Source organism: Astyanax mexicanus, chromosome 4 (assembly GCF_023375975.1).
Source record: "Astyanax mexicanus isolate ESR-SI-001 chromosome 4, AstMex3_surface, whole genome shotgun sequence".
NCBI lineage: Eukaryota > Metazoa > Chordata > Actinopteri > Characiformes > Acestrorhamphidae > Astyanax > Astyanax mexicanus.
The window spans coordinates 44,850,056-44,862,803 of record NC_064411.1 but is presented as its reverse complement, the minus strand read 5'-3'; the positions used below and the strand labels follow the sequence as shown (position 1 = coordinate 44,862,803).

At 36.7% G+C, this 12,748-nt stretch overlaps 1 protein-coding gene across 1 annotated transcript in view; it reads right to left on the bottom strand.

Annotated features, from left to right (window-relative positions):
* dscamb (Down syndrome cell adhesion molecule b) overlaps positions 1–12,748 on the bottom strand; it is a 135,292-nt gene that overhangs the window by 24,078 nt on the left and 98,466 nt on the right. Inside the window, exons 8-11 of the mRNA XM_022679006.2 lie at positions 12,366–12,638; positions 8,048–8,326; positions 7,724–7,843; positions 5,113–5,292 (exon numbers count right to left, since the gene is read on the bottom strand). Coding sequence (XP_022534727.2) covers positions 5,113–5,292; positions 7,724–7,843; positions 8,048–8,326; positions 12,366–12,638 — 852 coding nt within the window. The remainder of the gene's footprint in view (positions 1–5,112; positions 5,293–7,723; positions 7,844–8,047; positions 8,327–12,365; positions 12,639–12,748) is intronic.

Sequence of the window (12,748 nt, the reverse complement as noted above, 5' to 3'; positions counted from 1 at the left end):
TAGACAAGACAACATGTCAATAAAAACGCTCTCCCTTGATTGGGGGGAAAATAAGTAAAATTTGTTCTAGATTTCAGGAGATTTTATCTGACTTGCGGGCAAGTCTAGGAAGTCTGCATTTATGGAAATCCTTGATGCATGTGGGCGAGCATTGTCCTGTTAAAAAAAACGCCAGCTGGAAACCACACCATAAGAGGCAACGCACAAGGCCAAAGGATGATCTGCACATGTCACTGAGCATCACATCCAACTTGTGAGATTTGTGATCTGTTACACTATTAAACTCTATAAACACTTTAAAAACACAACACATGACCATAAACAATGCATAAATGCTCTTCAAACATTTTTACTTATATTTTAATATTCAAATTATATTTCATTAAATGCAACACTTCTTTTCTACAGTGCATTTTTGTTATTGTTTATGAATTTAATTAATAATCTTTAGCACTGAAGTGCATGAATATCAGGAGTGGATCTGTGACCATATCGTCCAGCCCTACAACCACAACAGCCTTTCAGGAACAGGAATGGGAAAACTGTGCTCTGGCTATTCTCTTCATGCTGGAGAGCTTGTTAGCCTGGAGCAGAAGGAGAGTGATCTCTTTCTCTCTCTCTCACTGACTCTATCGCTCTTTGACTCTCTCTCGCTCTCTCTCTTTCTCTCTCTCTCTCTTTCTCTCTCATGATTTAATGATGAACAGTCTTTGATTATTCATAAGGATCAGAGGAGAAGAGTTCTTCCCGTCCCATGGCTCACCTGCTCGGCTCTGTACACACTAATACAAACACACACACACACACACACACACACAAATTGATATACATTATATAGAGTTTTACATGCAAACTTTTACATGCAAACATATATGCATGTACACGCACACACACAGTGCTGCCCTTTCCAGTTAAAGCAGCAGCAGCAGCATCAGGCTGGTTTTTACGCTGGGGCGGGGCAGTGGGGGGTGCGAGGCTGGAGTGGGACGGGGTGTGTGCACTGACGTGATTGAGTGTGTCAGGCTGAGGCCTATGAACATTTAAGGCTCATTTCTTATTCACTCTGAAGCCCCGCGCTGCAGCGAGCCACACGAGAACGCTGATTTATTTTGCATGACAAGTTTAAATTTTAAGTGAGGCAAAAAAGAAAGAAGAAACGTTCTCTAAATGTTATTACTCTTACACTGAGAGTATTATCTCTGGAGATTTAAAACTCATTCATGCACACACACACATACACATTTGTGAGGTATTTTAACTGACTACTGTATTTCTTAAGCAAAATACTGTAAAACATTCCACTGAACTTAACTTGAGGGTACAAACAATACTAGACATGGAAAAATCGGTCAGTTATATTATTGTATATCTTAACATAGATTAGTTTTATTTTTCATGGTCACAGGAAACTGCAGTACCATGATCACGTATTGGATTTAACTTTGGCACTGCAGACATTTATTAAAATAAGTGTTGTACTGTAGCATACTCTAATATCTAACCTAACATACCTTGTGTGATTATAACCAGGTACCCCTCTCAGGAGTACTCAGCACCGTACAGTTTGTATAATAACACAGCAGGGCTAACAAACATCACTAACTGTACAAACCGGCAAACGGTGCAGACCACATTTTACCACAACCCAAAAATTAAAGAAATCATGTCAAAAGTGACAGTTTTTGTTGTGCAAGATAAGTGACACTATGGTTTAAGAAATGGTAAATGTACACACAACTTAAGAAATTGAATGTCCCATCCTTTTGGCACCAACTATCAGGCCTCACTATAACTTTATATTTTTATACTCTATATAACTTTTTATACCTTTTTATTTATTTTTAATATTTTATGTTTTACCTTATAATCCTTTTATTTATTTATTCATGTCATCCTTTTATTTATTTTATTACTGGTTTTACTTTAAGCCTTTTACCTTTTTATTTAATTTATTTTGTCCTTTTATTTTTTATTCTTTTGTTAACTTTTTTTTGTTTATTATTATAATTTTTTTTTAGTTCCATTATTTCCTTCTTTATAATTGTGGTGATATTTAGATAATTTAATCTAATTATTTATCTCTTTGTTTTATTGCTCTACATTTTAGCTTGTCTGCATTCCTTTTATTCTGAATTATTTTATTTCTTCTTAATTAAATCTTATATTGTTTGCTTGTTTTTAAAATTTAAACTTATTTTTCAGTCCCTTAAATTTTGTAAATGCTCAGCGTTACCCTCAATGTACTAACGAGTAGAAAAAAAGGTCGATTGATAGATGTGGCCTTGCCATGAGCACATCGGCCAGTGCTCAAACTGACTCACAAGACTTTAACCAGTTTGGGCATTTTCAAACCCATGACCCATGCTCTCCCATGACCTTTGGCATGCCAGAGTAATATACAGTACCATTAAATGTGTTTTGGTTTATGTGTAAATATTGTATATATTTGAATTATATTTGCAGGGCTTCAAACAGTGAGGCAGAATGTGTACAGGTCTGTATCATAGAGATGATTATTTCTGTCAGTGTAGTTTGGTCATATCTCTTGAACTGCTGAGACAACCTTGTGTGTGTGTGCATGTGTGTATGTGTGTGTGTGTGTGTGTGTCTGTGTGTACATGGAATGCATTTCAGGCCTCACTCTGCCACTAGCACCGGGGCGTCCTGGGAAACTAGGCCACATTGCCGCGCCTCAGTGGGATATCTACACTCCCCTTCATCCTACACACTCACATCATCTAACCTCCTCACTGCTGGCCAATGGAGTGCAGTAAAATGTGTACTCCACTGAGCTGAGAAGCGGTGTGTGTGAGTGTGTGTGTGTGTGTGTGTTGGGAGCAGGATGCCATGCCAAAGCGATTCCCTATTTTCCATGCACAATTGGTCACAGGCTGAGCACATTTTCCCTTCTGATCCTGCAGGCAACTTCAACCAGCCGGATTAGAAAAGTAATAATATAAAGGATAAAAAGGTAGATGTTTGTGACTTTTTGGATAAAGAACAATCACCATTTGCTGTAAAATTAAACCGTATTTGTGTAGTTTAACACATACAGGATGATGATACAGGATAAAGACCAACATACTACAACCATAAATCTTAAAATACTGAGACAGGACAGAAAATGCAAAAGAAAACAGTATTAACTCAAGATATTCCATATTTTCTTTGGTCAACATTTCATTTAAATTTGTTAATATACAGCTCTGAAATAAGAGACCAGTGTTTGAGTAAATTAAACATTGTTGTTTTATTCTAAAAACTACGGAAAACATTTCTTCCAAATTTCAAATAAAAAAATAGTCATTTAGAGCATTTGTTTGCAGAAAATGAGAAATAACTGAATTAACAAAAAAGATGCAGAGCTTTCAGACCTCAAATAATGCAAAGAAAACAAGTTCATATTCAGTTCAGAAATCAATATTTGGTAAAATAACCCTCTGGTTTTTAATCACAGTATTCATGCATCTTGGCATGTTCTCCTCCACCAGTCTTACACACTGCTTTTGGATAACTTTATGCAACTCCTGGTGCAAAACTTTAAGCAGTTCAGCTTGGTTTGATGGCTTGTGATCATTCATCTTCCTCTTGATTATATTCCAGAGGTTTTCAATTTGGTAAATTAAAAGATTCCTGCAATTTAGGCCTGTAGCACATTTTCAAAAAGTTGGGACAGGAAAGACTCTACCACTTTGTTGATATTCCTTGATAATCCAGCACCTGTACCTTCATTTTTCCATCCTCCTATTTAGTAATGTGTGCAGCATGTACGTAGACACCTCTGGAAAAGACCTTTCTTCTGCATTAATGCTACTATTATAGAATTGTACTGACACAGCTCCATACCAGACAGACATTTCTCTGCATGTGTTGCAGGTCCAAAAAGTAGGAAACTAAATTGAAGGTGGCAAAATAAAACAATATATTGGAAGAATTAAATAAAAAACAAAGACAATGTATGCAACTGCTATACACAGTGTACTGTATATTAAGTATAATACTTACTAATGTGAGTAAGGTGTGTTAGATTTAGTTTTAGATATTCTACGATTCTTAGACAGCAGATGGTGGGATGAATGAAGAGAGAGTGGGCTAGACAGACATACTCTGTTCTCCGTTTCAGAGCTGTGTTTGGTGTTGTGTTGTGGAGGTAATGAAGGGGAAGATCTTGGTTACTCAACAAACACACAGCTCAGCGAGACAGACAATCGCAAATTCACAACATTCAACCGGGCAGAAAGCTGCCCTCAGGCCCACAGCAGCGCTGTCCAGGCCAGTGTCCATGTACACATACGAAAATACACACACACACTCTCAAACACTGCTGCACAAACACACACACACTTCAGTACTTTAGTACTGCCATCATTGGTTGCAAATATAGTGAAACTCTCCATCGGCCTAACAAGTTAAGAAGATTTACCTCAGCAGTGCTTTTCTAATCATACATTAATTTTATAAGGTACTATTTTAGTTACAGATTTACCTCAGTAGTGCTTTTCTAATAATGAATTTATTTCAGCAGTGAACTTTTAGTTATAGATTTACCTCAGCAGTGCTATTTTAATCATGAATTTATTTCAGAAGTCATTTTACTTATAGATTTACCTCAGCAGTTCTTTTCTAATAATGGATTTATTTCACGAGGTGCAATTTTAGTAATAGCTTTACCTCAACAGTGCTATTCTGTTTGGGATAAAGTATTCTGTCTTTTTCTGTCAAATAATGTATTAATGTAATAAATATTTTTATTTTGTTAAGTGGAAATTTTAATTTCTAATAAGCTGCAAATAGAAAGTAAATGGCAAAACATAACAGTATTATTAAAAGTATTTTTGATGTTAAATGTCCCCCTTTTCCCCCTTCCGTACAAATTGTATAAGCTACATTCTGGCAGAACTAAGTAATCGACAGCCCTACAATTTTGAACGTACAATTGCCCCCGATTTTTACTAAATACATATATTGCTATTAACGACATCTCGTGACCTTACAAGGTAAGATTTCCAATCATATTTCATCTGTTAAAATATTAAAAACAAACATACACACAAAAAACAGACATATAGTGTACACACACACACACACACACAGCTGGGTGAGGATCCTTACTTTTGACAGTGAGGTACATGCTCTTGCTGATGTCGGCGCCCACGTCGTTGCTGACTTTGCACAGGTAGTAGCCGCTGTCTTCCTCCAGTACGTGTTTGATCAGCAGAGAGCCTTTCTCCAGCAGCTGCACCCGGGAGCCCGAGTTCAGAGCAATCGGCTGAAACTGAGGAACTCCGGCACCTGAATTCAGAGAGGAGGACATGTTCAGCAACCTCAGAACAGTTTATTATTATCAGACCTGTCACATTCATTATATTATGGACTTACCAAATAATATAAGGATGTAAGCTCAATCCTTTTGGCTTGATTTGACTTTGATTTTGCACATTAACATGAATAAGATGGTATGTGGATTTTACTTAAAACAATGTTTTTATTTTATTTTTTTATTATTTAGAATATTTAAACATTATATTGAATATTTGTAAAAAAAAGATAATTCATATTCCAAGTTCAAAGAAATGGTAACATATTATTATTATGCTATTATATTATTATTAAAAATATCAGTGGCATAAAATGGTCTTCCAATACACACAGTACCATTTACATTATTACATTTACATTATAATATTTTAAATAAATATTAAAGTCATCCAGACTATGATGGAACACATAAAGAATTATGTAGAAACTTAAAAGTTTTAAACCAAAAATACAGCTGCAATTAGGTGCTCTTATCTGGGGTGCTGTTAACTTGCGGTTTCTGAGGCTGGTAATTCTGATGAACTCTTATGCAATAGAGGTAACTCTTGATCTTCCTTTCCTGGGGCAGTCCTGATGAGAGCCAGTTTCATCACAATATTTTTATTATAATATTTTATTATTATCTAAGGATACTTTCAAAGTCCTTAATTTTTTTTTCTGATTGACTGACCTACATTTCCAACGGTATAACAACTCTATCTCACACATTAACACATTAAGAGTAATTAACCCTTGATAAGGCTTAGCTGTTAACTGAAAGCCATTTCAGGTGACTCTGTCTCATAAAGCTGATATAGAGAATGCCAGAATGTGCAAAGCAGAGGTGCCTACTTTGAAGAATGTAAATTCTAAAATATTGTCTTTATGAATGATATCATTTTAAAAAAATATATCATAGTATCATCTTTTATCACTATAATTCCTGAAATTAATATTATGGAGTTCCATAAACTTATAAAACTTATAAAATTCAAATTAGCCTCAAATTATCTTAAATTGTTAGCTTTAGCCCCTCAATATAGAATAAATTATTATCCTGAATACATCTTTAATCTTAAAGTTCAAAATTACACAGCATATAAAGAAAAAGCACATTCTAATATAACTGAAATTTCCCCAGAGACGACCACTACAAATGAATTAGTACACTGGTCTAATATCACTCTTGTTAAGATGCTTTATCACACTGATTTCACCACAACCAGAGCTGTAACATGTGTTTCTGAGACCACAACAAGCCATCATCCAACAAAATGATAATAACTTCTCGTGACTTGTGTGATTCTGTACGTGTTTCATGTTTTTATTAATTATTTATTTTGGGATTAGTAGATTTGGATTAGGGGGACATGTGGAATTGACCAGAGCATGTTAAACTGTAAAGCTCTATAAGTGCTCTAACTTAATCCCGGATAGCTACAAGCTGTCTGTTCGGAAATCCAGACAAAGAGCTTTGTACATTTTTTTGTTACATTTTTTCTTATTGAGTCTCTGCAGATTTACACTGACATGCCAAAAGTCAGTGGATCCCAAAGTCCAGGGATAGCACTATGTAACTTGAAGTAATCATGAGTGAGGCTGAACACTGGCTTGCACGGTCATGCCAAGGCAATGTGAATTATTGTAGTGCAAACAAGGCCTGATGGGACATTCCATTTCTGATATTAAGCTGGCTTTTATTAAACACTCCTTAAGCCACAGTGTCTCTGATTTTGTTATTTATAATTATATGTCTGAGTTAAATAAACATTGTTGTTTTGTTCCTCCCCAAATTCCAAATAAATATAGTCATTTAGAGAATTTATTTACAGAAAATGAAAAATGGCTGAAATAACAAAAAAGATGCAGCGCTTTCAGACCTCAAATAATGCAAAGATCATAAAACAAGTTCATATTCATAAAGTTTTAAGAGTTCTTAAACCAATATTTGGTGAAATAACCCTGGTTTTTAATTACAGTTTTAATGCATCTTTGCATCTTGTTGTCCTCCACCAGTCTTGCACACTGTTTTTGGATAGCTTTATGCCACTCCTGGTGCAAAAATTAAAGCAGCTTCAGTTTTCAATTTGGTAAAATCAAAGAAATTTTTAAGTTGTTTCTTCTTATTATTTTTTTTCTAGAGCTGTATATAATGGATGGCCTTTAATTACCCCCCTTAGTGGACAGCACAGCGGGTGATAATAATTGTGACCAGCAGTGTCTAGTTAGAACTGTCCGTGCGAACAGACAAGCAGCTTTGGCAGAAAATGCATCCCACATTTAATGCAAGAGATTTCATGATGCCTGTCAAAAGTCATTGGATATAATACTAGTCCCTGACAATTAATTTTAGAATTTCAGTGTTCCAGTAATGCTATTCTTAAAGCTTTATCATAATAATCATCATTATCTAAAGACCTTTTACCTTTCGAATGCTTCCAAACAATAGTAGGAATAGGGTTTCCTTTAGCTGAGCAGTTCAAGATGACTGACTTCCCATAGATCCCATCCTGATCCCGAGGCTGCACCTCAAAATGTGGCGGAACTAAGAAAGAAAAATAAAATCAAAGATACACAAATTAACATCTGTTTATACTGTTTTATCGTGAGGGCGGAGTTAATCAAGACAAATACAAAGATTATGAAAGGCTTGGTTGCAATATAATCCAACAAGATAATCTAAGGCAAATATTTTAAGGTAAAATATTGAAATATTCAAACCCATAGTGCCTAAGCGTTAACCTCTGACCTTTGACGATGAGTTGGATGCTGTGCTCGACGGTGGCGGCCTCGTTGCGGGCGATGCAGGTGTAGCTGCCGTTGTGGATTTCGGAGAGGTTGGAGATGCGCAGGGAGCTGGTGAAGTCGATTTTGTCGATCGTGACCCCCAGACTGTCGTTGATGGGTTTGCCATCTTTGTGCCAGGTGATGAACATGGGCAGGTCACCAGAGGTCACCACACAGGGGATGAAGACCCTCTGACCTATAGATGCACTCTGAGAGTCGGAGTGCTGGATCAGAGGCGGCACTGAGAAAGAGAAAAAGCCAAGTTTAGTACATACTGAACATTTGAAAGAGCATATTAAGAAATGTATTATATTTTCAACACTAATTGTGGTATTTTTTTATTATTTATACATCTAAATCTATATGTTTATAGGTAAATACACAGTGATGCAATGAAATAATTTATGACTTAAAATGATTTCTGTATTGACAGGTTTGAGCCTGCAGTTTTGTATTGATGTATCTGTTGTAATTGTTAATAGGCATTAATCATTAAGAATGCACTAAAATTACTTTTTGTCCAAATCTGAAAGTAAACAAAATAAAACATATGACCAAAGGCTGAATACCAAACAAAAAAATAAAGTGAAAAAAAAAAATAAGTGAAAGTTTTTTACTTTTTCACCTTAAGCATGATTTTTAACATTTATCAGAACAAAAAATATATATATTAAAACTCTCAACATTTTAATATACCAGCAGAGTAATAAAGCACAAGTTTTTATGTAGTTATTCACAAAGTGCATTTTTAATCACATTTAGACATCTAGCTTGCTAGCAACCTCAGTAGTGCAACTTTGTTAAAATATTTTCCTTAGCAATGCTATGCTAATACACACATTCACCTATGCAGTGCAATTCTAGTTATACATTTGGCTAACTACCTTAGCAGCACACCTCAATTTTAAAGTCATTTAGTAAATTATCTCAATATTGATTTTAATTATAATAATTATAATTATAAATTATTATAAGCAGTGCAATTACATACATAAATTTAGCTAGCTATCATATCAGCAGCACAACTTATATAAACAGACATTGAAAGCCAGACTTTTGTTAAACAAACAAATACTAAGGTTAAGTCAGCTAGCTAGCTAGTTAGCTCAGGTAGAGTTGCTATCCCCCCAAAAAAAATCATATTTTCTATTTTCTCAAATTGGCCAAACTCTATTACACTGGCCTATAGTACAACCAACTGCTCATCATAGCTTTACAAATCCCACGTGCTCTCGTGTTATCTATTGGGAATTAATGATAACATTGTGCAATCCAATTAAAGTGTATATTCAAATTGTCTTGGATGACCGGGACGCTACAGCTGGAATCACAATACAGTTCACAGCACAGAGAGGAGCAGAAAGGACACATGCGATGGCAAGTGTAAGCTAATTGGCGATTTGTAATCATGTGGTTCCTCTCTGCCTCTGAAACGAGTCATTACTGCTCTGAATCTGCAGATTTCACCAAGGAGGAAACATAATGCGGACTAATGAGGGGAGAAGCCGAGCGGTGAAGGGAGGGGAAAAAAAAAGACAACTGTAAAAGGGTTATTTCCTTCTCTGGCAAATTCAGCATAATTCATTCTCCGGGGACTCTCCAGCCATGGTGCGCGTCAGCCTGTCGCATTTGAGAATCAATGAGTTAAAATAACGTTGAACTAAAGCAGCACTTCACTGCTTATTTAATTCACAACAAAGTGGGGATAATGGACTCTGGGGATTCCCTCTGAGCTGCTTCAGAATTTTAAGCACGAGTGGAGCAAATTAGCTAACTCAATCATGGAGGTGTTTTTTTTTCCTCCGTGGCATCTCCACATGATGTCCTCCACTCCAAATAATAAGAGCATGACCGTACTAGTTTATGATGTAATGAACTGAGCATATGTTGGTGATGTTGATGTGATGCTGATGTGAGTGCGTGAACCATCACTGCGAAACCAAAACCTTCAGAAGCATCTCCAAAATTTAACTGTCCTTAAATTTTAATGTAAATAAAATTAACAAATTAATTTAAATTAAATTAAATGAAGAAGGTACTTTTCTGCTCTTTTCTGTTCTATTTCTGCTTTTTTTAGTCAGTCTACATAGTGAAGGGACAACTAGCCTTTTCACATTATAAAAAAAAACTGGCAAACTTCACAAATAGAAATACAGGGTTTTAAATGTAATTACAAACATATTTGTGCTTAAAACAGAGTTTACATTTCAACATGTAATTGGTTTGTGCAGCATTAAAATATATTTGATAGTGAAAGCCAGACTTTTGTTTAACCAAATGCTAAGGTTAAGTTAGCTAGCTAGCTAGCTAGTTTGTTCAGGTAAAGTTGCTTTCCCCGAAACAATACATATTTTCTATTTTCTAAATTTGGCCAAACTCTACCTCACTGGCCTATAGTACAACAAACTGCTCATAGCTTTACAAATCCCACATGTGTTCCTATCTATTGGGAATTAATGATAACATCGCACAATCCAATACAGTTTACAGCACAGAGTTGAGCACACAAAACACAGTTTTAGCTACATGCACACACCAAATGTCACTGCTGCCCCAAACTGTTTAAATGAAACTCTGCAAAAGGGCTTTTACTTTGAAATAATAGATATGGCAAGACAAGTCATTGTTTTCTCTATGAATCCTACAGTATTTCTACAAATCCTGTCTCCACAAAAAAATCCTATCTATATGAATCTTCAAAGCAGAGAGTAATAAGGAAGACAGATACAGGAGAAAATAATTTCCAGAGAAGAACACTGCGGACTGAGGAAACAGGGGCTGTATTCGGAATGGCATACTACATACTACTCGCGTACTAAATCTGCATAAAGCCAGTATGCAGTACGCAGTGTGTGACCAAACTGAGGATCTGTAGTGCACTACAGGTACCCGGATGGTGTACTACTCCGCTCCGATTCCGCAGTGTGCATGGGGAGCTATCTTCGCGGTGTACTGCATCCCAACATGCATTGCAACTGGCTTCTCCAGCTCACTTCAGAAAAAAACAAGATGGAGGCGAGTGCGAGAGATTTTTAAATTTGATAAATATATATATTTTTAAATTAAGGGAATTATTTTGGAAAGTATTGGCTCACCGCTGTCGAGCCCCCTCCGCTGCCGCGGCCGAGCGCTGTCCGCCGCCGGGACGCTGCCGCGGCCGCGCGTTCTCCGCGGCGGGGACCCACCGCTGACACGACCGAGCGCTTTCCGCGGCCGGGACCCTCCGCTGCCGCGACCGAGCGCTTTCCGCGGCCGGGACCCTCCGCTGCCGCGACCGAGCGCTTTCCGCGGCCGGGACAGCGGAGGGTCTCGACAGCGGTGAGCCATTACTTTCCTTGATGCAGTAAATTATTCCCTGAGTTTTAATAAATTATTCTGTTACTTTACTAAAAAATTCCCTCAGTTTTAATAAATCGTTCTCTTTATTTAATAAATAATTACCTTTGTTTAATAAATCGTTCTGTTGATTTAATAAATAATTCCCTGTGTTTAAATACATATTTTTCTTTTAAATAAGGGAATTATTTGAATACAAATTAATAAAATTGTTTGATTTGTGTTGAGATTGTGTAAATATGAATGAGAGTTTGTTTAAATGTTTTCTTCTTGTTGGTACTTACATAGATGAAAATAGTAATCTACTAAAATAAATAGAAAAACATATTTAAATATAACTGGAACATACTTGGGTTGTGGGGGCTGCTGCTAATTGGTTGTTAGAATTGGGTTAGCTGCTAAACTCTAAAATAAAAGCAGCAATTGCTGTTCTGGACAGTATGCAGATCTCATTAGTTTTAATAATGAAAAGGTAGGACATTTTTCATGTTCTTTCTGTTTACAACTCACTCTAAGGAATTCGGAGCACTACAGAGCACTGATTGGTGTGTCAGGGACCGTGTAGGGTACTACAATCAAAAGTGTTGCAGTACCGAATACTACATACTGGGCAGTGTGTAGTATGCAGTACATACTAGTACAGTATGCAGTACGCAGTATAGTAGTATGCCATTCCGAATACAGCCAGGGCCTTTACTGCAAAGACAACACAGGAAGTGGGCTGGGCTACATATGGTGAAGTTCCTGTTAACAAAATAGTCACTAGGTGGCAACATCTGACTGACAAAAAAGCAAGTTACTCTAGAAAATGAACAAAATAATGAACAATTGTACATCTAATCGTATTATTCTATATCGAGTCCCTTGTGTCTCCAGCAACAACTACAACCAAAGGCTTGATCAGCAGATCATTCAGCAGATTATGGGAGTACGATCAGACTGACCTTTCACAGTGACGTGGACGCTTCTATGGATCTGCTTCTCAGGATCCACCAGAACGTAGCAGGTGTACTCTCCCTCGTCTGAATTCTGCACATTGTACAGCTTCAATGTGCCGTTGTTTTCAAAGGCACGCTGGCGATGGTTAAACGGGAGCAAATTTGAATCTTTGTACCACTTGATGGAATAGTAAGGGTAGCCAATGATGCGGCAGTGAATGAATGTGTCCCGGCCGGCGATGGCAGTGAGGTTTTTCATTGGACGGATACTGGCGGGACCTGTTGGGAAGCAGGTAGAAATCAGCTTGAGCTTTTTTGCCCATGTTAAGCGAAAAAGAGGGCACGTTTATGAGCATTACATAATTTTACATTATATATGTATATATATA